Genomic DNA, 25,342 nt, shown 5'->3' on the forward strand with positions numbered 1-25,342 from the left:
AGGGAGAGAGGCGTGGGACGGAGATGGATGGAGCGTCTCTATCGTTCCGTCACTGCCTTGCTTTTGGGTAGGTGCTCCTTTGCTGGTGCTACTAACTTCTAAATTTGGGAGCACCAGTGCTACCAAGAAAAAAAGTTAATTTCGAGCCCTGCTTTAAGCAGAGTAAAATAGAACCAGATACTTGCTAGGCCTTATTTATCTGAGTTAAAATGAGCTGAACTGCCTCAATAAATCAGCATAAAATTTTTATGAAAAAATTATGCAAACTAGGTTTGAAAACACTAATATTCACCAAACTCATCTTTCTTTGTCTGGTTTCGAAGAAGAGAATCCTCAATTCAAAGGTTTACCCAGACCAGATAGTAAACGATACGCTGACTCCTGTATCTTATACCTGTAGAGCTCGAAATATAATATATACAAGTACAGCCCCTATAACTGTAAATACATCACACTTATATATTTTGGAGAAATCAATTATAGTTGTTCCCGCTTTTCATTTTAAATGAACGTTAACAATAACTGCAGTTGTCCTAATAGACCCATTTTGTTCCATAACAGCAGGCAGCTGACCTGTAGATGGCTGCAGGGAGTGGAACCTTTGATAAGGCTTTAATCGGATAAGAGGATTGATCTGTAAGGGTTGCATACCTTTGTGGAAGGATTTTCTCTTTCAACATTATAATAACAACCACCATTCTCTACCAATACACAGGAGAGAAAATGATTCTTGATTATGTCAGTGATTAGAGTAACTGTCAGGCACAGACTACCTTTTTTCTGACTGGTATCAGATCCATGATGTCTTAATTCTTGTATATTTAAATAATGTGGATCCATTCTAGCGTCAATAAATTCAACTTCTTTTTGTATAGACTGACCAATCATTATCTGATTTATCTGGCATTAATATTCTGTATTATCAGCAAATTGTCTGGAAAAACTCAAAGTTAAGAGGAGACATAATCCAGCCAAAGAAATAATATCCAAAATTAGTTCATTTCATTTCATTTCCATTAACTACTCCCTCTCATGTTATTGAGCCTTTCATGGTGATGCAAATAACATGACGTACTGCAGGCTATTGCCCCATGCAACCTTTCATCCACACTGCCAGCGTGATGCAAATGGTCAGGTGTTTAAAAATAGACAGCTCCATATAGATGACTTCCATTCTTAGAAAAGATAAAATAGACAGGCCCCCATTCATGGCCAACTTCTTAATTGTCCTTTTCGTTTGCTTTTCTCATTTGATTCATCCCAACCCCAACCTCTGTCCTGCTATATATTATGTATCCCTATTTATACATAAAAAATTCTCAATTTGCACATTTTATTTTTGCTTTCTATTTGCTTTCTATTTCTTTTTGGGGTTCAGATTGTGTCACGTCACTATGAGATTGGAAGGAATTAAATCAAAAGCCTTCTTTCCTTGGCCTGTGACCACATGAATCAGGTAGACCACATTCTTGTTTCTTGTCTCCTTAGCGCCTCCTCATGAAAACATTTTATTAGCTCCCCAAGACCTTTCTTTCTTTTCTGTTTCGCTGTGCGACTGCCTGGATTTCTTTTGTGCTCAGCGGACTAATTCTTCGTCACTTTTTTTCTCAGAAGAACCTTCCTGCTCTTACGTAGGCTAAAGGTTCTCGATTACTGAGTCTGAATTACTGAGAAGTGTAGTTTGAGCTGGGGGGTGAGTGTTTGCTGAGGGAAACTCATATGAGAGAGGGTTAAGACTTGACTGAAGACATAAAGTTTATCACATTACAGAGAGCAGCGGTCGTTGAGCCTTTAGTCCACCGTGTCAGCGTCACATGAAAGCACATGCCCTCATTCCACCAGAAATCAGCAGTGAGCGCACAGACTTTAAAATAATGCTGAGACACATTTAAGCTGTCAGCTATAGTTAAATGGGGTTATAAAACTAAAAGTTTTGCCGGTTCAAGGCCCATGTGCACTGCCGAGTTGCCCCTTGAGCAAGGCATGGTACCCTTTATTGGTTGCTCATTGTCTTGTCTACAGCCACCACCTAATAGTGTCCTGATACACTCCAATAGGTCTGTAAATGTACTGTATGTGGGAGTTTGACAAATTTATAAGCATGGAATATAAAACATGTTTTCTTTTTATTTTCAGATTTAAATACATAAACAAAATAAATATGTGGATGCTGGGATATTTAGCCACTGGACATGAGATTCTCTGCTGTCTGCTCTGATCATGCTATGTTACATAAGTCACCTCTAAGGCTGTGTAAAGATTCAGGACATCACTATATTTGTGTCTGTGTTTGCTTTAAGGGCATGTGTGTACATGAAATACCATTTACTGCCTCTGATTGTGTTTTGTAAGCTTGAAGGAAAGCATGTTCAGTCTGTCACGTATGCAGCACCCTTTGCTATATATGGGTAACATGTGGGAGATCTTTTGCATGATTGCACACACAAACCTTATGGGCAGAGGGGATGGTGAGGGCTTATCAGCAGATATCAAACCACCACTGCATACTGGCTCTGCCTCTTCATCGCTAAGTAAGTCACATTGACTCCCAGTGACTTTACCTGGAAGTCAACCTGAGGGTCTCCCTGGAGACAGCAAATCATCGCCTGAAGCGATCCGGAGGGAGGATTCTTGTTTGTCTGCATCCACACAGACGATGTAAACAGCAAGCCTGTTGTACTTTTACAATCTCTGTTGACTCCTTTTCTGTTTCCTGTGTTCAGCCCATAGGTCATCATTAGCACTCCTGAGTAAGAGCCCCGTGACACACAGGACCCTGGTATATCAACATGTTGACACGATCATGTCCGCATGTATTACAGTTGAATATAAAGAGTTAATGTATTCCATATTAAATGATGTGGTTGCTGTGCATTAATATACAGTATAATGTTCACTAATATTCAGTCACCGGTCACTTTACTATGCACACCTGCCCAACTGCCCATCAGCACAAATTTCTAATCAGCCAATCACAACTGCTGATCTACTGGGATTTTCACATACAACCATCTCTAGTTTTACAGGGAATGGTCCGGAAAAGAGAAAATATATCAGTAGTTCTGTGGTCAACAATGCCTTGCTGGTGCCAGAGGCCAGAGGAGAATGGCCAGACTGGTTTGAGCTGACAGACAGGCAACAGTAACTCAAACAACCAGTCGTTACAACCGAGGTATGCAGAAGAGCATCTCTGAAAGAACAACACGTCTAAACTTTAGGCAGATGGGCTCCAGCAGCAGACGACCACACCGGGGGCGACTCCTGTCAGCTAAAAACAGGAAACTGAGGCTGCAAATCACACAGGCTCACTAAAATTAGACAATAGAAGATTGTAAAAACACTTTCTGATCGGATGAGTCTCAATTCTGCTGCGAGTTTCAGATGGTAGGGTCAGAATTTAACATCAACAACATAAAAACATGGATCCATCCTGCTTTCTATCAACAGTTCAGGCTGGTGTTGGTGTTTTAATGATGTGGGGAGATTTTCTTGGTAAACTTTGTTCCCCTTAGTACCAGTTGAGCATCGTTGCCATGCCACAGCCTACCTGACTGTTGTTCTTCTCATGGCTACTTCCAGCAGGATAATTCTGGAAGCACTAAACATTCTTTCACACACATTTAGTGGCTTCAATTAAAAGGGTAAATATTGGCAACTGTCTGATTTGCGTAAAAGACAGTTGTCATTTGAAGAGTCAATAATCAATACTTGTGTGTGTGTGTGTGTGTGTGTGTGTGTGTGTGTGTGTGTGTGTGTGTGTGTGTGTGTGTGTGTGTGTGTGTGTGTGTGTGTGTGTGTGTGTTCTGTTTTGTGTCTATTGTAGAGTCGCATTTTTAACTTTATCCATTATGTTCATCAGTTGGTTGCATTTGGTCTTTCTAGTGTTTGCAGTAGGTTTTAGAGCAGAACTCTGCTTTATAAAGTGGAGCAAAAAATAAAATGGAAGGCTTTATTATTCACATGTTATTAATAGTGTGTATTCTACCTTGTATCTGTAGACCTAAGGGGACAGAGAACATATTCAGATTGTAATAACCAACTAAAAAATTGGATTTAAAGTTTACCGTGACCAACAGTGTTTATTATATTGTGTCTTTCTCCCATTTGCGCTGTCTGTGTGAATGGTACATTTATCTTCCCTTTCATTCTGTATTTTCCATTTACTTTTTTTGCACAGGATGGATCCACTAATTGTTTCTCTGGGCCACTGAAATTCCCCTCTCTCATTATCGATCATTTTGTTCGGGCACAGTCTGTTAGAACAGAGGTAGAACAGGGAGCAAACAAAGCTTCAGGCTCCCACAATAATAAAAAAAGAAAAGAAAAAATCTAATCTGAACTAGATGTACTACTCCACCTTCTACCCTGAGAACCTGCTATTATAAAAAAGCAGATAAACGTTATCATCTTTGCAGAGTTTCTCACCTAAATATTGAACTCCATATGAAATTACATGCAGCTACAGTCCAATGTGAGTGGTCAGCTGTAGGTTTTTGGACTCTTTACTATGGATGTTAAACTTTGCTCTGTCTGTGATTTCTGCATTCAACTCAGCGACCAATCCCGCGGCCTCTCAGCTCTTTGCTTCAGTTAAAAAGATGACTGCTCACACACTCACACAGGACTCAGTCCAGTTATGCAATCAAACCACAACCATTGACTTCCTCCATATCTCCTCTGAAACACAAAAGATTATGTATTTGATTAATTTGTCGTAGAGTCTGAACTCACTGGAGCTCATGTGATTTTTCAAGTCTTTTATCTTGACTGTTTTTTAATATAGCGTTAACAGTAAAATGGCTTCAAGCTCCCCATAAATTAAAATTTTTATTCACTTAATGCGAAAAACATAGAAAGAAAGTCTTTATTTAAATTTAAAGAAACAAAAAAATATCTGTATTTAGTTCTGGCTTTGAACTTCGACCCGTCTGGTGCATGAGAATGAAAACACATGATCACCCATCACATTACCAGCTATTTGTAGAAACACATCCACGCACGCATGTACACTCCCCATGCTTACCACAAACACCAGTGGCATTCCAGCATATTGATCTGTCTCATAGTTACTGGAACATTCATGCTATGACATCACAGGAGGTGTGTTCATTCATGTGGAAAAAGAAAGCTTTCAGCAGGATATTGGACGGGGTAAGAGATCCTCAGTCACTCTTACGTAACCACTGGGGTATGATAGAAGCACTAGGTCAGAAACGATGACGTAGCTTTTTAAAGGAATATTTGTAAAGTCTGCACTTCCTCATCCACCAGTTTCATCTTTTATGACATTATGTCAAATACAAAGATGCATTTGATGATACAAAAAACTCTAACCAAATCCAATAATCAATAAATTCCTCAGTGGGCAAAGAAGCAGAGATCAATTGAACTGCAATGACCCATCTGCCAAAAAATGTCAACCTGTTATCCCACATTATGCGCAGCTGGGAAAACAAGTTTACACACACACACACACACACACACACACACACACACACACACACACACACACACACACACACACACACACACACACACACACGTGCACACATGGCAATCTCAATCGGTTGCACTGCTTTGAGCAGGACAACATGTTATTGCGAAAAAAACCTGGGGTCACTGTTCCCTGATAGAGGAAGGATGCCGTGCAGACAAACTGCAGCTACAACTGTGTGTTTTTCCACTTCCCTTCCCGTCCCATCCCATCTTACCACTGGAGAACAGGTTAATGATTGATGTTTTACACAAGTGTATTAAATGACTGTCCAAGATGTACTTTTGTGACTGGAAAATACCATTTTTAGACATGTTACATGGTCACCATAGAGCAGGGGTGTCAAAATAATTTTCACCCAGGGCCACATCAGCATAACGGCTGTCCTCAAAGGGCCAGAAGTAACTAATAAATGTAACTAAATGTAACTCAATGTAATGCAAAATAAATGTTAATTAATCAGAATTTATTACACAGAAAAAAATGTGTTTCTCTGTTCTAACATAAATCCTTTTAATTTATCAGGTTATTAAACCCACAGAACTCCATCAATCAAGGATCAAACTATCAATGAATAAAGAAAAATAACATCAAACACAAGTTAGGACATTAACTTTTTCAAAACTTTTTTGTCATTGTTAAAATGGGCTTAAACACTGCATGGTGAGAAATGTACTTTAGTTTTGTCCTATTTATTTTCAGACACTGACCTGTAATGCTCTCGCGGGCCACATTAAATGATGTAGTGGGCCATATTTGGCCCCCGGGCCTTGAGTTTCACACATGCGCCATAGAGGAAGCCATACTGAGTTACACCCCCTGGCATCACACTGCATGATTCATCTTAGATCAGGACCCTCAGTATATTTGCAATAGGGGGGTCGGTGTCATCAGTCCACCTTATTGTATCCAGCCAATCCAAGCAAAGGATGGCAAAATCATTTTACCCAATAAGTTGTTAGCAGAGAGCGGTGACAGCTCAGCTAGTTGAGGCTAGCACTGACCAGACAGGTTTCCATTAGACCTGCCACTTTGCCATTCCAAAGTGAACATTGTGTGCTGTACTGGTGCTTTAGGGCTGCACCGATCTGCAGAGGCAGACAGAGTGACTACGCAATGAGAACAAGGGAGGTGAGTGGAGCTGCAGTGCTATTTACTGACCTCTATATTTAACAGAGAGGCCTGATCCTACACTGGTAATCTTGGTATGTTCTGACTGGCAGTGATCTACACATTATTGCTAATAGGCAATGCACCGTTCTGTCTGTTGTTCTCCCTAGGTTAGCTGATGGGAAACTGAAACAGCATGAAGGACAAGACTGTACAGTTCAGAGTCTAATACAGGACCAGTAGCACATAGTTATGTAATATGTTCAGACAGAGAAGTGCTGATGTCCTCAACCTTATTTTAAACCCAAATATTATGAGAAATACGACTTTGTAGACAGTAAAAAGAGTGATCAGACAGAGGGAATGATTTCCCACACATCGAGAATGCAGATATCATACACAGCATTGAAATTTCTGCTCTGTTATATCAGTAATTCTCTTTCCTGACGGAGTAATGCTGGTGACAGCTTGTGCCTCGGTGTCATAATGAGAGTTTTATGGTCTCATTCAGACATTGAACAGTGAGTTTCTCCAGAATTTGTTCTATCACAATGGTGAAGGAACAAACTAGCAGCGTCTAACTTTGACCTTGTTCTTAATCTTTATGGCTCTATTGCTGTAAACGGAAGAAAAAAAGATTCCACTAAGGAAGACAGCTGTATAAATCAATGAACAATACAACGTACAATACAACCTTATTTTTGTTAAGAAACCTTGATGCGTTCTTGTTAAGATTGTTTATTATTTTACCTGTGAGTCACCTCCTGCTTGAGACAGTAAGAGTTTTCTTTTTATCTTGGTGATATCTGTCCTGGGTTTAAATGTGTGCCAGCAAGTTTCTCAGGATAAATTGAGGCTAAGTCAAAATTTTCTACAGAATAATTCGCTGTAATACCATCTAAAAACATCCAACCAAGACCTAAAAAGTTAGAGCAGGACTCTAATAACATGTTTGTTGAACCACTTGATTCATTTTAAATACACAACAGTTGAAAGAATCCTTTATTGGTCCCGTTGAGGAGCCTCTAGATTCCAAAGCTGCTGATCCCCTTACATCACCACTTAACACCCAGTTTTATTTCTGACCCTGCAGACAAACCCAGTCACATCGAATACATGCAAAATATGTATTCGATGTGTCAGCATTGTTTCTCCTTACTGTAGAATGTCTGTAAAATTTTTGTTTTTTGATTTTTATTTTTTTTTGCCTGACAGAGAGGAACAGACAAAAAGCATCATTGAAATAGCTGCCCATGACCCAAATGCAAGCACATACAAAGATACACAAGTGAAGCCCTGCAAATCATAAGACATGCTCTGTAAAACAGGTCAAAAATTTACATTTGGATCTGCAGTCATGCATGGATTCATTTTGGAGTCAAAATCTGCTTTTATTGCTGAAGCTTTTAATTCTGTACTAAGAGTGGGCTTTATACGTACCCCTTCATTAGCCTTTTAATGTAGAATGAAATTATCACAAAATGAATCTGTTCAGCAATATTAATAAATGGTTTGAAAATCTATTCAGGGAAGATCTAACATTTTCCAATCAGCCTGTCAGACCCACCATAATAATAATGCAAATTACTGTGTAAAGAGACAAAAACGGCTAATCCCAGGCCAGTGATGGGGGTGCTATGGTATAATATGTGAAACCGTCTCCCACTAAGACTCTCCACTCTGAGTTCATCATTCAAATATCTGAATATTAATCCATCTGTCCTGTACAGCAATGGTCTTTTCATGCAGGAATGTGTGTGTATGTGTTTCTCTTACACTAATTTTGCTTAACCTTTGAGCAGTTGTGCGTGGATATTTTCACTGGTGACGCACATGAAGGGAAATGTCCTGGAACAGGGAACATTAACATTAGACACCAAGTACACTCTTATGAATTCTGTTTTAAAATGAGGAAAAATGTTTTCTGGGCATTTCAGTAATTATTTTTTTCTGCATTATTACCTGCACTTTCCATTAAATCACAAAAGGATGGCATTACATTAAATATTTGTCTCCTGCTCTACATATCCACAATGGGAAAATGTTCCAGCACATTCTCCAGATCGGCCTCTTTCACAGTTGTGTGAAATTCCTGCATGGAGGGCTGTGTGGTTTGGACAGGATTGCACAGCTTTTGTAAATGGACACTCATATTAGCATTTGACATGTATTTAAGCACTATCTTGATCCTTTATGCACTTTATCTCCAGGCCCAGGACTCTTATGTAAGAGCAGACACACAGAAAAATAGTTAAAGCATAAGAAATAAGCCTTAAGTAGCCTGACGCCATATTACCTCCGTAAGATGTCTTATGTAACTCACTGTATTCATCCAGGGTAACAAAGGATTAATTAATTTATAGTCTTTATCCACAGAGTCAGCACCGCCTAACACAGGCTACCCTTTTAGTCATGGTAGATTTATTTAGTGACAAACTCACAACAACACACAGCTTTTGTCACAGAACATTATTTTTTTGGATGACTGGTATTAAGAGAGGAGTCAAAGCAAAATATATGCCAACACCAAAAAAACCCACAGCTTTGCCCTCATTTCTTCATACGTATATTTAAATATTTTGATAACACACACCATGTCCAGTTCCTGCAGCAGTCTGGTTCAATTATGAAACAGGAAGCCACATGCATGTTTTTGTACAATCCAAACATGCCAGTCTGCAGAAGTGTTGGCAACTTGCCGTTCAGGTAGATCAAGACGAAGGAGTCCTGCCAGCAGGAGTGACAAACAGAGGAGCTGACCTACAAGCAGATGAGATGCAATATTTTAAGATTATTTAGTGGAGACACACACATAACCATAGTTCATTAAAAGAATCACAACTTCTTGCATAAGCAGTAATGTATTCGGTAGAATATATGGGCAATTGGATATAATATGCATGCACTGAAGTGACCAAATGCCTTGATGATCATGTTTTACTAAAATGTCTTTGAATTTTTTATTTTTTTTTGGATCCAACAAAATGTGAAACGTTCACAAACCACTAAAAATTCCACCCTTCGATTTATGCGGACAGATCTAATTAACCGATAACCTAAACTAGCTTTACAGTGTCTGATTCAATATAGGCCTTAAAATTTTTCTCTGTTCTGCTTGAGTTGAAGCAAAGCATAAGAATTAAGAATGGGACAGAAAAGATGGCAGTGAAGGCAGAGGTGGGGAGACAAAGTGGAGTCAAGTGGACTCTACTTGAAGTGGGTCTGACAGACTGACAAGTCATACCAAACAAAACAGTCTCCTCCCCTCTGTGCTCTGGCCTATATTAGGTGACCATGGAGCTCCACCTCACAACCAGGGGAACAGGAGTAGGATAACGCACTGACAAAACTTGACCACACATTCAACAAAGGCTGATATCAAACTGTGCTGAAACTTTTTTTTCATCTGTCCGCCTGTTGAACTGGAAGCTTTGGATACAGTATATGCTTTTTTTTTTCTGGATGGGCTGTTAAGTCCAGTACAATGTTGCTCCAGTCATCTCAGGAAAATGGCTGCATCTGTAAGTGACAAAATCTTATTTATTTTACACAAAGGTCAAGCAGACATGGATGTAATGTGTTTGAGATGTTGAGGATAGTTTGGTCCTCCTTGAGGTACAACGTAAAAGATGGGCCATATTGCTTGGTATGGTGAGGTAGAATGGTAGAAGGGGGATGACACACTGAGATGCTCCTTATAGGTGAAAGTGTGTGTGTACCTACATGGCAGAGAACACATCATATCCCTATCAGCAGCAGATGAGTGTAGATAAAGAGCTTTGCACAACATCCTTCATCACCAGAGAGGATACGCTGTGCTCAACAAACAACACACCTGATTGCAACTGTTTGTTTTGGACCACAGAGCGTTAAAGCACATTTAAAAACCATTTGTTGAATTTATGACATGTTATTGCACCATAATATAATATTGTCAAAATCTGTGTATTTGTTTTTAAATGGCTACTTTTAAATTTAGCGATATTGGAGTCTTTTACTCAAGGAGCACATCTAAAATCAATCAAAAAAGATGAGTTTGGATTTAATATTTTTTTAATTTTATTGTACAAACCACTGTAAATCTTGCAACATTTACAAGACATCTCTTTTTCACTGCTGTATGGGCTTTATTTTGGTCAAATGGCATTTTATTACTCCAACACCAGCAATAATATATGCTACTATTGCCTCTACATTACATAGTCATGAGTTGGGCTGAGGCTTGTTGCCATCCATTTGATTAAACTAACAGAGGATGTTACAGTTATTTGGGATAGGAATTTAAAAAAAGTTGAAGAGAAAGACTCTTTAACCTGTCTGTCTTGAAATATTGGGGAAAAATCTTGGAGTCCTGTCAGGTGAGTGTGTAGCTTTACCCATGACCTCTGTTCAATTATGTAAAAGCAGAGAGCAAAGTGCACTAAGCGAAAATGCAAGAAACAATACCTTATCTACAAATCTGATTTTCAATTATTTATGACAGCATCAATCTGTTGGGTAAGTCTTATGAAAGAAGGGCAAAGACCAGTGAAAGGGAGTCACATGTGCAACCCATTCATTCATTCATTCATTCATTCATTCATTCATTCATTCATTCTCTGTAACTGCTTACACCGTGTAGGGTTGCTGGGGAGGCTGGATCCTATCCCAGCTGACTTTGGGGGGGCGGGGGGGTAAACCCTGACACGTCACCAGCTTATCGCAGGACCATGTAGGAAGACAAACAACATTCTCACTCTCGTTCAGTCATCGATTCACATGGAGTTCACATATGTGATGGTGGGAGGAAGCTTAAAAACCCAGAGAGAAAACAATTTACCTATCGTTTAAGTTTTTTAATTTTCTCTCTTTACTGGCGGCACGGTAAATCTTTGGTCAAAGAAGGTATGGATTCAACATATTTCATCAAAAAACATCTGGCCTGCTGAAAGACATTAGCAAATCAAAATTACTTTACACACGACCTTTGACCGTGGGGTTTTGAAATTAGATAATTTGAATATTGTTTTAGCATGAATAAAACAACAACTTAAAGGTATTTTCAAACTAGTTTCCTGTCAAAAATCTGGTGAACTAGGGATTCCTGGACAACAACATACTAGGACTGTGTATAACACATATTTCTATATTATTTATGAAGTGTTGCAATAAACACCTCCCTTTCGGGAAGGCAGCCAAAGACCCACTTTAGCAGATATTACATAACTCAGTTCATGTCCAGAATTCTACGCTATTCATAAACTATGACCCCTAAAACATCATTAGCCTATATAACAGGTAAGGCAACTTCGTTGTCCGACTAATAACCCAGAGCCTGCAAGTCGCATCTCCCTCAGTCCGCATGCAGCTCCTGCTCTCCATTGCAGAGCCCAACCCGGCCTGTTAGAGGCATCTGCATTCTGAGGCACATGGGCTCTCACATGGTTTTCCTGCGGATGCTGGCAGAGACTGCTGCGGCTGTGATGCTGCTGCCTGTCCGCCCATCCATCCCTCCGTTCATTCACAGCATCCGCGCACAGAGAGAGGAACAGGCGCTGTGGGACAACAACAGCCCGAATGACGGATTTAAATAGAGAAAAGAGTGATTTTCTTTAACATTCGTGCTGCTATCAGGATGGGTAAAATGAACGACAAACAACCTGAGCATCTCGGTACCAGATGGACTTCCTGAATCCGCAAACCGCAGTGAGTGCACTGACGTACGCGACAAATACATCAGTTTATTGCTTGTCATAGTCTCAAATAAATGGCATCATTGAGGGGACAAAAAACAATCACTGTGTAATTTACGGAAAAAAGCAACCCAAAAACAAACAAAAAAATAAAAAAAATAATGAATAAGAAAAAAAGACAACGAAAAATGACATAGAGTCCAGCCTATGAAGAGGAGATGATATTTTATCAATAGAAAAGATTTTTTTTGTTTTGTTAATATCACCCAGTCTTGGAATGTGAAATGACAAACAGTCAAAATAGATGAGTAAACATAGACTTTGAGATCACTGCTTCATGTCAGATAACTACCATTGCAGCAACAACCTAAAAACTTGAACAACAATGTTTTTGCATGTTTTCATCTCATTGCATACAGGATTACGAATGGTCTTCCTAATTTCTTATTGCTAATTGCATTTATGGGCCTAATATTTTTGATGGCAACATTCTGCTATGAGTGGAACCAACATATTGCAAGTAAATAGATTGTCTTCTACATGTTTGTTTCTGCTCACACAATACCTATTATTAATACGCAGCTCTTTTGTGAATTAAAAAAATTAAGCATATGAACCAGTTATTATTAAGGTGCTGTGACTTCATTTAAATGATTAATTTCATCCATAACATGGTGACTTAAATGTTAGATTAGATTTTGAATGTACCGCTGACACGTGATACCCAATTGAGAATACGTTTGCATGACTCTGGTGCCTTCAAGTGAAGCTCGCAGTTCTAAACATTATGCAAACAACGGTACATTCAAAGGAGACCAAGGGGGTTTATGTCTCTATAATAATATAAAAAAACATAAAAAAATTTTTTTGTATTCTTTGTTTGTTGTTGTTTCCTTTCATTAGCAGTATTAGTCGTAATATTAAAAATATTCATAGTCATTCAAGAGGGGTTCCTATTCTAGTCTGAAATTTTCCGACAGTCCCTGAACGTTACTGTATGACGTCAACGCTGCCTATCATAGTGATGCCTTGCCCAAATGGCGATTGCAACAGAGCCACAGAAATCGGGTGGCGGAGCACAGTCAAACCTCCTTTTGGTTTGATTTGAGACTAACGAACATAATGCGACGAATAAGAACTGTGAGTATTATCTTGTATGGCAGTTTTTCTATTGTAATTGTCTTTACATGCCATTTTATTGAAGATTTCTGATCATTTTCGGCCTACCTTGGCTTTGTACTGCATTGCAAAGAGGGCTGTATCATTACCACGTAGTCAAAAGCCTCCGCCAACAACGACTCCTTTGTTCGCGGTATCTTCCGGCTTAACCAAACTTATGTCTGATATTTGATAAATTTGTTACTCTAATATCTCATAAATGTGTGTGTCACTATGGGCCTATGGTTATATGTTAACTTGAAACCGACGGTGAACCCTTGTAGTGTGTTAGCTTGCCGTTAATTCCTCCATTTGTGGCTTTTTTTTTGCGCCAACCAGTCATGGACGGAGCAGGCCAGAGATGGGATATTGAAACACTTACAACACAGAAAAACACAGTTTTTTAATGAAATTTAAGCGGATTAGGGTTTGTTAACCTCACCCGAATTACCGTGTGTTATCGCACATTTTCATCTATTCTCAGAAACCGACTGCTGTACGCGTTCGCTGGGCGGTGGAGGGTTGCTTTTCCGTGGGCCACGTTTAAACTAAAGCCGGTCAACAAGACGGTCTATTGTTTCTGCTACTGAAATGAAATCCACACCACATTTAAATAATTCAAAGTGTGTGAGCTCACTTGTTTTTATGTATGCACATTTTTAAAAAAATTGTGTATTTATTTTGAAGATGTATAGACATCGTTGAACAACGACCTTTTAAAACCTGGTCTTTTGTCTCCGAAGGACTTCTTCCTGACCATTTATTTTTGTTTTCTTGTCTTTCAGGTTACATTCGAGTAAAATGGAGGATAGTTTTGACTGTGACTGTGGCGAGCTTGAGCCACCTGATCATTGAGGGTAAAACAATTTGAAACCTTTCAGACCAGGTTCATTTCAGTTTTGAAGATCAGGTGACTTGAGAGGAAATTACAAATCAAAAAGACAAAAAAAAAAAAGACAACAACAATACAAATAGTGCGTTTAGGCACATTTCATATGAAGCTGCTCAGGACCAGTCATACACTGAATGTATCTGCACTGTAAGGATGCAACTACATGTTTTATAGTTTAACTTAGTCAGTGCTTTTTAATTGGCTTCATTCTGCTCCATTCCATCACGACCTTTGAACGCTGGTCTTCTCAGACTTGTTCAGTTAAAAGCATCCACAATAGTCTGAAATTGAGGAAGAATTAGACATTTGTATTTTGTTCTCTTTGAAGATGGAAATGAAGTTTGACTGCACATTAGTGCTCTGCATCTGATAGTGACTGCTACACGAGGGAGGCTAGGTAGTCATCTGTACAAGGGTCAGAGCCTTTGATTGGCAGATTCTCAGATAAAATTCTCTCTTGCTGTGAAAAGCAAATTTGGGACAGGCCAGAGACCAAACCTAAGAGATATCAGGGGTTTGTTGTGTGAGCCAAAAAGTAATCATCATGGCAGAGAAGTTTGAGTCACTGATGAACATCCACGGCTTCGACCTGGGTTCTCGCTACATGGACTTGAAGCCTCTTGGCTACGGAGGGAATGGCCTTGTGTTTTCAGCAGTCGACACCGATTGTGACAAGTGTGTTGCTGTGAAGAAAATTATCTTGACTGACCCACAGAGTGTGAAGCATGCCCTGCGGGAAATCAAAATTATCAGACGCCTCGATCACGACAACATCGTCAAGGTAAATTAAAAGGATTTAGCCCTGAATGGTAGAATATGCATCTTGTTTTCTGAGATTGGCAAAGTCTTTAACGTCACAATCGTGTGTGTGAGCAGGTCTTTGAGACTCTGGGTCCTAATGGTTGCGGGCTAACCGAAGACGTGGTGTCCCTGACGGAGCTCAACTCCGTCTACATTGTGCAGGAGTACATGGAGACTGACCTGTGTCAGCTGCTGGAGAGGGGTCTTCTCTCTGAGGGCCATGCCAGGCTTTTTATGTACCAGCTCCTCAGGGGCCTTAAATATATCCACTCTGCAAATGTGCTGCATCGTGACCTCAAGCCTGCCAATCTATTTGTCAACACGGAGGACCTGGTGCTGAAGATTGGGGACTTTGGACTGGCCCGCATCATGGATCCCCACTATTCTCACAAGGTAGGACCAGTCTCCTGTGGTTCCGGACAGTCTTTTTTAATGAACTGGTTTTGTGCTGCACGGCTAATCTTTTAAGAAACAATAATGTTTGCTGCAAGGGTTTTCCCTAAAGACAAGTGCTTTGTTGCTGTGGCATGTGATGTTTGCATTATTATCAAGTTGTGTGGATCTGACACAATTTCCCAGCAGGAAGTAAAAAGAGACTGGACTCTGTCCCCATCAGGTGAAGTGAGGCTGTTGTAAATGCAGCAACAGCTTCACTTCACCTGATGGGGACATAACAGCAACAAAAATGTTTTGCACATGTTTGATACTGGTGATGTCCAACCCTGAGCATTAGTCTGATTTTAATGATGGTGTTGAAGGCTGGAGGCTGTAGCAGATCTGCCATGAACATGCTGAATGAACAAGTGTATACTTATATCTGCGATTGCTTATTTTTTCCCCTTAGTTCTTTTTTTCTGAAAGCATTATTCCATTACATAGTGTTAGCTTGGAGAATAAAGGAGATGGATTTTTTAAAAACAGTTTCTGGCCATTAAATGGCAGATGTTAGGACAGACACATTCATTTTAATGCTCTTAAAACCCCTCTTGTGAAGCGGCACAATGGTAGCAATAAAGTGAGATGAGTATGAATCACCCTCTCTAATTGTAGCCAGGTGGACGGCCTGTTCTAGTCTTATGATTGTCTGTCACCTTCATAAAGGAATGAGTTAAGCCAGTCGAGGGCCATATGGTGGCGTGCTGTGAATGTTCAGGCTGTGTAGACTCCTTCCTTGGATCTCCCGAGAACAGAGACAATCAGATCTGCACACGTGTCTCAGATTAGTCATAGGAGGGTCTGAAGTGGGGCTCACGTGACATGATTCCTCTGAGTAGCGCCGTCTCATTCATAACCCTTACACAGATACAATTGTACACCATTATGAACCAGTCTGAGAGTTACACATACTTGTTTACCCAAGAAGCTCATTTTTAGCTCACCACTACTGGATGGAAGTCATTTCATTGTCTCATGAGTCATATCCTTGGTTTAGACAACATGTCTTGATGTCATAAGAAAGTGAAGACAATGGTTCATATTTTCCAGGAAGCAGAGAGCTTCCCCCACACTTTGCTCTCTACAGCCACCTATCCAGCGTTACAGTGCTCCTCCCTTACAGCAGGGTTTTGCCATGGGAACTTTTTTCCCCTCTACATAAGCAGTTTTTCATGATGTGGAAACATGTAGGCAAGTGGGTATTGAAATCTGCTTGACTGGGGTCAGCTCTCTTGTGGTTGCCACTTGTCTGCTCTATTACTACAGCAGACAATTGTTGCTGATTTGACATTGTAGTATGTGTGTGGGTGTGTGTGTGTGCGCTGTTGGCCTTTTTGTTATGCTGACTTTACCAGGCTTTGTCACAGCAGTGTTGGCCTATTTGTGTTATGATAAATAGTGTGGTTGGAAGAGCCACCTTGTCACGGCATCTAACGTCATCTGATTTTTGAGAGCTTTAATACTCAGAACCAAAATTGCTAAGAAACCCAACAGCCTTTGATGACACTGCAGTACTCAGTGGAGTGTGGAGGTGCAAAACAATCAAAAAGAAGGTCGGCTTCAGTGTTTGGGTAGATCCTTGGACAGAATCGTTGGGGGAACGTTTGCTTTCACAATCACCTTCTTTTTTATCAGGCGAGGTGAGCCGGAGCAGCTGGGTGACTGAGTGCATGCTATTTGAACAACATTGCTTCTAAATAAAGATGCACTCTTCAGCATTGAACCGCGGTTTCTGGTATAGATTCAGTAATAGTCTCTAGATTCATGCTTAGTGTTGACACAGGATATTTGTTTCACTTTACACTCCTACTTTTTGATTTTCTAGGGTTTAAAAAAAGGCTTCATGATTCCCTTGAGGCTTTGCTTCATGTATACCTTCTGATACTTGCCAGAGTGTATGTTTATCTTTGTAATGTATGCATTGTTTAGTGACAGCTCATTGTTTCTGTCTGTGTGAAGTCACTCTTAAGGTAGCCCAGAATCAGGAATGACAAGAATTCACGTGCCCTCACCACCCCAGCACCCCTCCCTTTCCCAGCCAGCTTTGTCTTGCTGTGGGAGCCCAGCTCGGGGCCTTACTTGAAGCTGATCTAAAAGCCTTTCATTTTCAGTTTGTCTGCCCTTGGAACCAAGCAGTGAATGAATACTAATGATATGTCACTCAACCTTTTGGCAAATGCTATGCTTCAGCAAGCTGTTTTGGTTTTAAGTGATGTAGCTGAGCTGGAAATTACCCCAGGATGGTGTCACATGTCAATGTTTGCCGTGGTTAAATGATAGTACATCTGTTCAGTGCAGCAAGATGTGTTCTTTAAAGGAGCAAACCAGTCAAATTTTCACATTTCACATGGTCAAAATGTCACATCTCACTAGATGGAATCTCATTAGAAATGAGAGGTAGAACAACAGGACACACTAGTGTACAACAATACCGATATAGAGAAGGCTGTGTTTGAATTTCAACAAAAGTCAAAGTGGTTGCACCATGTAAACTTAAACTTTGTTCAGTTGAGATCACTGATCTAGGATTTAGTTCTTCCCTGTGGCTCAGCATATAATTGTGCAATTTTTAGTCTTGCAGACCAATGTCTGCAAGACTCAAATGTTTCTCCAATTTTATGAGGGAGGCTGAAGAGTTCAAAGAATACACACACACACACGTCCCACTTATTCTGCAAGCAACTGGTATGTGTGGGTCATACCCCTAGGGACTAAAGGTTTAATTAATTTAAGACAGGTAGTTTCTTGTACTTTTCCTAAACCTAAGGAAGAACTTCGTCTTTAACTCATTTGCTGCCAGCACTTGATAGACTCACGGCACACCGGATATTTGTCGGTATTTTTTTTCTGGTGTTGAACGATTGCAAGACACTTCTCTCAGAGCAACACGTGTCCGCTCGCGGGTGTACTCTGACATGCTACCACAACTTCTCAGTCTATGTATGACGACTAAATACATTGTCACTACAATAAATTACATGATTAGAAACCTAATTTTCACTGACAAACTCCACCAGACTGTTCTCTACCACCCAAACCAAAAGCAGCAGAAGGATCAGACATAAATATTTTATCTGTTAATCAGGTCACCTGTACGGAAACTAGAGAGGTGAGCTCAGATCTGTGGTTTTGATCGATACTCCTCTGGCTCTGTGAAGCAGCAACACGTAATGAACCACATTTACTGACAACTGGTCACACCTGCTGAAGGTGTCTGACGAATGGCTGCCAGACACATTGAGGCTATAATGAGTCATAAAATGTCAGCCTGGTTTCATCCAGATAAGATGATTAAGTTAGTCAACAACTGTCTGGCTTTGGGGTGGGGTGGCTCAGAGAACAGAAAAGGTGAGCTTTCATGTTCGGTTAATATGCCTGTGTCCTCACCTGGTGGACAAACCCTTTTGTCATCACACAGTGTTGTGTCCTCTTACACACTGACCAGAAATCTTTGTTGTATTTGTTGCAATTTTCTGGTAAGCTGGTTAATTTTATCTTCTAATGTTGCCACATTCAATTCAGTTAGATAATTTACTGGCAGTTTCCCAGCACCGCTGGACCCGCCTGGTAGATTTCTGTCAGTAGGTATGAATTCTTAGTTGCTCTGAACTACTTACAATCCTTCCTGGTAGCAACCACTCCTACATAGGTTACCTGAAGGAACGAAGGTGTAACATTTACTTTCGCAAATATAATCATATCAAAACTAGGGCACGCAGAACAGAGCTACCTCCAGGATGGAGTTAACAGAGGCTTACTTGGAAAAGAACCTGGAACTTGGCAGAGCAGTGATCATCTTTGTTTCACCACAAACCGTCTCTGTGTTGAGGGAGGTTATTGTATTCCCAACCTCCCCCAGTATACACACACACACACACACACACACACATGACTTACATTAGGATTCTCTATGTCCTGTCCTGGTGTAGTTCTTAATATCCTCCCAGACAGACACACAGTAATTCTACATGCTCTCTGGATTCCATTCAAAGGATAACATTTCACACATGCACAAAATGTACTTAATATCTTTTTTTTGTATGTATGTACTAAAAAACACCCAGCCCCAAGATACAAAAAGTTATGAAATGTCTGCTTTCAAAATAATTGAAAGTATGTGGCTAGCCACAGCGAACTGATGGCGTACATATCAGACAAAAACTACCATACAGAATTGCCAGGTCCTCACATGACCTTAACCCTTACAGCCATTACCTATTTTGGCCATTTTTGGTACTTTTGATATTTGTCTCTATTACCACATTAAAATAATTTAAAATACCCATGCTTGGTATGTTTATCTTCAGCACAACTTCAGCTATATGAAGAGAGTTTTTATTTCCATATAACTTACTATATTGACATGTTGGGGCAAAATACACTCACACAGTCAAATTTGGAAATGGAAAAATGTTATGTAATTGCACATAAAAACCACAAACATGCTGATCAAATTCATTTTGAACTCTAAAAAGGTTGCCATAGGCTTCTAACATAATTTTATAGTTTGTGTCATTTGTGCCACTCTTCAAAGGAGTTTTTTTGGGCCCAAATAGACACACAGTCAAATTCGAAAGTGGAACAAATTGTATTGTACTTAAAAAAAACCAAAAATGCTCATTGGATTTGATTTTGAACTCAAAAAAGGTTGCCATAGACTTCTAACATATCTATATGTAGTTTGTGTCACTTGTGCCACTCTTCAAAGGAGTTTTTCAAAGTAAGAGTATGCGCACGCATCATGCGTAAATCGTGCGCGTGATGGTGTGCGTCATTCACATAACAAGATGCACCAATCATGGTACGTGTTTGCATCACATGACAAGCATGTACGAATCGCGAAACATGTTTACATCACGTGAATCACTTGTATAATGGCGACTACATGGAGAGAAACACGGTGTCGGCCGTCTGTCGATAAGGAGAGCTTTGAAGCGCTTTTCTTTGATCAAATGTAAACGATAATATCTCCGGTTTTCCGGGGTCAGTCGGCTCCAAATAAAAACCGGAAGAAAGTTTCACATCTATACTGTCACGGAAACATGACCACAGCAACCTACATGACAGAATTCATTAGTTAAGAATGGTTTAAAAACATCATGCGCTCTGATCGCGGCGCCGTGATCATCCGGCTTTAAGGGTTAAAACAAGGTATATGTGTTTGAGGTAAACTCTGACACATCAGAGTTTACCTAGATCTGTGATGTGTCAGTTTGAGTTAAAAATCCTAATTCTTTGTAGAAATGTAAATACCTTGACATCTGAAACCCATCTATCACCATTTCGATCGCCTGTGACAAAGTAAGACTACAGTGTGTATTCATTGTTGAACCAATTGGATATTAAAACCCAACAAAAGTAATCTCATGGTGTTTATATTCTAAGCTATGCAGTAAGAAAATACGTAATGACGATCTCTATTACCCAAAAATCCCCCTGTAGCCTTCTGAATCTAAATAGAAGAGTGAAGTGCGTAGAGATTCCTACCTCCAGTGGAGTGCTGACTGGTGGCAGCGGGGGGAGACTATCCAGCTCTGACTGCTGACACGGTCTGCAAGTGTCTGGCACCCCTTGCCTCCTTTTCATTGATCATTTTTTCTGTGGGTTCTTTGTAAAGCAGGAGGGCACAACAGTTCACGCGTCTGAGTCACAATTTCTCGTATCTTTTTCCGGATTACCACTAAATGTCTTGTATCCTCTACCACAGGGTCATCTCTCTGAGGGTCTGGTCACCAAGTGGTACAGATCTCCTCGTCTGCTACTCTCACCCAACAACTACACCAAAGCCATCGACATGTGGGCCGCAGGCTGTATCTTTGCTGAGATGCTCACAGGGAGAACCCTATTTGCTGGTAAATGTTGACCTAGTTTCATGTGTGCATTTTGCTGTAGCCTCTAGCGTTACAAACACATCTTTGAATGCCGCACAGGTCCAATAAGGTGTGTGTTCATCCTGCTAATTAACATTAATTTGTTCCAGACACACAGATGTTAGTGTGGTTCGACTTTCCTTATTATTCTAACATGCAATCCTAGCTAGAGAGAGAGAGAGAGAGAGAGAGAGAGAGGGAGAGAGAGAGAGAGACACAGAGAGCTCTTAAAAAGTGCTTTGAGCTTAACACATGTCTGCTGTCATGAAGATGTAGAAGGTGAGGCAATGTTCTAAGCGCTTGATGTTTGTCCTCCCTGTGTTTCAGGAGCCCATGAACTGGAGCAGATGCAGCTGATCCTTGAGTCCATCCCCGTACTGCGGGAGGAAGACAGACAGGAGCTCCACAGCGTCATCCCAGTATTCATTCGCAATGACATGTCCAATCCTCACACCCCGCTGGCCAAACTGCTGCCTGATGTCAGTCCCCAGGGTGAGTACTTCTTGCTTCTTCAGTCAGAATTACTAGTGGAAACCAAAGCTTGAAGTCATGGCATGTTTTGTTATCTGACGATTTAATTTCCTTCCTTTCTGTAGCCCTGGATTTCCTGGAGAAGATCTTGACATTTAACCCCATGGACCGTCTGACCGCTGAAGAGGCCCTGGCTCACCCCTATATGGCCGACTACTCCTTCCCTCTTGATGAGCCTGTCTCTCTACACCCCTTCCACATTGAGGATGAAGTAGATGATATCCTGCTCATGGACCACAGCCACAGCCACACCTGGGACAGGTATGCTCGCTCATTTAGTCTCCCTCCACCACAACATCCTCTGTGATGAGAGATGATGTAAAGAGGTATTTCCTGTCTAGACGATTCTTTTTTTTGTTTGACCTTAGTTTAATGGGAAAATAGTTAGCTTAAGAACTAAATCAGTAAGTCACCCAAGAGAGAGAGAAACAGGTTTACTGACTTGTTTAGTTGTTTGATCAGTACTGAGGCGCTTTGAGCTTCTGTTTTTATGCTCCTAACCCTCCTTTTTGCCCTCTTCAGGTATCATGAGAGCCAGCTGTCAGAGGCGGACTGGCACTTGCACAGTATCCACGATCCAGATGAAGTTCAGGTTGACCCAAGGGCACTATCTGATGTAACTGATGAGGAGGAGGTCCAGGTGAGACTCATAATACCGTTAAAACAAATATGCCTGAAAATAGCTTTCAATGCATTAGTAGCTTTACATTAGTACATTAGTAGCTTGCTGTCTTGAAGTCTAAATACGGGCGTGTCCATTTCCAGGTGGATCCTCGTAAATATGCCGATGGAGATCGGGAGAAGTTCCTAGACGAACCGTCCTTTGACTACTCCACGCTGTTCTTGCCGGAGCGATCCTGGCAGGACGACGAACACCACGAGAACAAATACTGTGACTTGCAGTGTAGCCACACTTGTAACTACAAAGCCGTGTCACCTTCCTACCTGGATAACCTCATCTGGAGGGACAGCGAAGTCAACCATTACTATGAACCCAAGCTCATCATCGACCTCTCCAACTGGAAGGAGCAGCAGAGCAAGGAGAAGGCCGACCGCAAGGCGAAGAGCAAGTGCGAGAAGAACGGGTTGGTGAAGGCACAGATCGCACTGAAGGAGGCCGAGAAGACCCAGAGTCCAGCGGAGAAGGACAGCGAGCAGGAGAAGCACCAAACCGAGAAGCCTCAAAGCCAGCAAAACCAAGGTTTTGATTTTGATTCGTTCATCGCCAGCACCATCAAACTGAGCCTGCAGCCAGAGCCCTGTCAGGAGGTGGGCCTGCTCAACGAGGTGGGCCTCTTGAACGAGCGCAACTCCTCGGTGTCCCAGCTGGAGGCGCCACGTTCAGGCTCAATGTCCAAGTCCATAAGTCAGGAGAAAGAAGAGAAGTGCCTGGTGAACCTCGCCCAGTTGGGTGGAGGAGGGCTGGTGGTCGGCGACGGCACCTGGCCCGTTCAGCCCTGGGAGAGCTTCGCCTCCGAGGGGAGAGTAGATGAGAGCGGCTGTTTGATAAACGAACCGTGCTGGGACATTCGCAAAGAGGACCATCTCCAGAAGGAGACCGCTTACACCAGCTACCTGGACCGTCTGTTCAGCCGGAAGGACGAGGGGGTTGGAGAAACGGTGGCCGGCTTGGAGACGGAGCCGCCAGACGCACGAGAGCTGGAAGAGTGCTTCCTCGGCGGTAGCGGAGAGTTCGTGCTCAACGTGCAGCTGGACTCTCTGGTCCTGCCAGGCTTTGACAGCACAGATGACTTGCCTCTTAAGTCCATCCAGGCATCCCTCACGCCCTGCGCCGTCAAATGCTCACCACAAATTGCCCACAAAACGTACAGCAGCATCTTCAAGCATCTGAATTAAAGAACCATGTATGTCCCTTCACAATGCAGAAACCTAGGCAGTTTTTTTTAATAATATGATATATTATTGTACTTGAATCATTTCATACATTTTTTATTATCTTTTCTTTGTTTTTTTAAAGGAATTGATGGGGGTGATTTATTTAAAGATTTGTAGTCACCATCACTTTGAGCCTTGATCATCACCAGGCCTTTGTGGGTTGTTGTTGACGCCCCGCATAACTAAATTGACACGTCACTCGCACACTTGAAAACCGTAGAGAAACAAGAGGAGGGGAGGGGTTTGGAAAGATGAAGGAAGAAGTGATCTTAGTGAAGTGGTGAGGTTTGGGTGCGACATCAGGAAGGATGGCTGACGCCAACATTACTTTGTAGGTATTTACAGTGCTTTCAAAAACCCTGTTCTGAGAAAAGAAGAAAAAAGCTGGTTTGTCAGTACTTTTTCATTTGACTTTGTGACCCACCCCCATTGAAAAAGCTTCCTCAGTAACCCTCTCATACTGTAAATCAGACACATGATGCCAGCAGCAACCATTATCGTAGGCGTTAATGTAAATGTGTTATCTACCTCAAGGTAACAGCCGCGAGAGACACTCGAAGCCACACTAGTGCTTTACACACGACCATCCTCATACCATGAAATGAAGTGGTCACCTAGATGAAATCTGTCTCACTTTAGCATTTAACATAGTGAGGTGTTTCAGTAATCATTATTTATTTCTAGCAGATGTGAGATATTTATTTTATCAAAATGTGTTCTTTCAATGTGATTATTGAAGAATGAGGAGTTGGATAGACTTCGGTTTTCATTTCGGCACTGTATGAACGTGCAAGTGTTCCTTTTTTGTTTTATGGTAGGATTCAAATTCATCTGTTTTCTTCAAAAAAGAAGTCAAGGCTGTCTGTTTTCCACCAATATTGTCCAAATGGATATCATTTTATTTTTGTTTGTTTTTATAGGTGCATTCTTTGTTTAGTGGTTTGAAGAAGCGCCTAAAAGTCTTAATTTTTTTTAAAATCTCAATGTAAAAATTGCGTGCATGGAGGCAAGAGAAAGGTACATTAAAAGTAAAGTTAATGGTGAGTATACTGTACGTCAGTTTTAATTGTACGTTTTTTGTTAAATTTCTATGTACTTTTTCCAGGCAAGCATGAATTAGTTTAAGGTGTAGCATGTAGAACATTTAAGGACTTTGTTTTGTAATCATTGGTTCCCCTGTTCTACAAAATAAAATTACTGGCAAATAGTTTGCAGTGTGTCTTTTTTTTTTCTGGGGGGTGGTGTGACCTCACACTCGTGAAGTGTTTTCCGAACTTGGATATTGAATGACCGTACAGCCACAAGATCCTTGTTAGAGAACGGCTGACTACGATGCCGTCATTGCTCCATGTCTCTTACAAAGACCAAATTACAGTGAGTGCAGGGGACACATGCTTTGACTCATCATGCAAATATAGCTCTGACTCCGAATCGCAATCAAAGCTGTGCTGCCAACTTTTAGGATGAAAACCAGCAAGTTTGA

General features: G+C 41.0%; 1 protein-coding gene across 2 annotated transcripts; it reads left to right on the top strand.

Annotated features, from left to right (window-relative positions):
• Positions 1-9,936: 9,936 nt before the first annotated feature.
• Positions 9,937-25,069, top strand: mapk6 (mitogen-activated protein kinase 6). 2 transcript variants are annotated; one of them, XM_068318034.1, is made up of 8 exons: positions 9,937-10,125; positions 14,220-15,107; positions 15,203-15,520; positions 21,270-21,414; positions 21,760-21,924; positions 22,029-22,224; positions 22,486-22,603; positions 22,729-25,069. In XM_068318034.1, the coding sequence occupies exons 2-8, from the start codon at positions 14,871-14,873 to the stop codon at positions 23,818-23,820; spliced, it is 2,271 nt and encodes a 756-aa protein (XP_068174135.1). In that variant the 5' UTR covers positions 9,937-10,125; positions 14,220-14,870; the 3' UTR covers positions 23,821-25,069. The 2 variants fall into 2 exon arrangements, with proteins under 2 accessions (XP_068174135.1, XP_068174058.1); XM_068317957.1 differs by lacking the exon at positions 9,937-10,125 and adding an exon at positions 13,270-13,416.
• The last annotated feature ends 273 nt before the right edge of the window (positions 25,070-25,342 follow it).

This window comes from Antennarius striatus, chromosome 1, assembly GCF_040054535.1.
Source record: "Antennarius striatus isolate MH-2024 chromosome 1, ASM4005453v1, whole genome shotgun sequence".
Classification (NCBI taxonomy): domain Eukaryota; kingdom Metazoa; phylum Chordata; class Actinopteri; order Lophiiformes; family Antennariidae; genus Antennarius; species Antennarius striatus.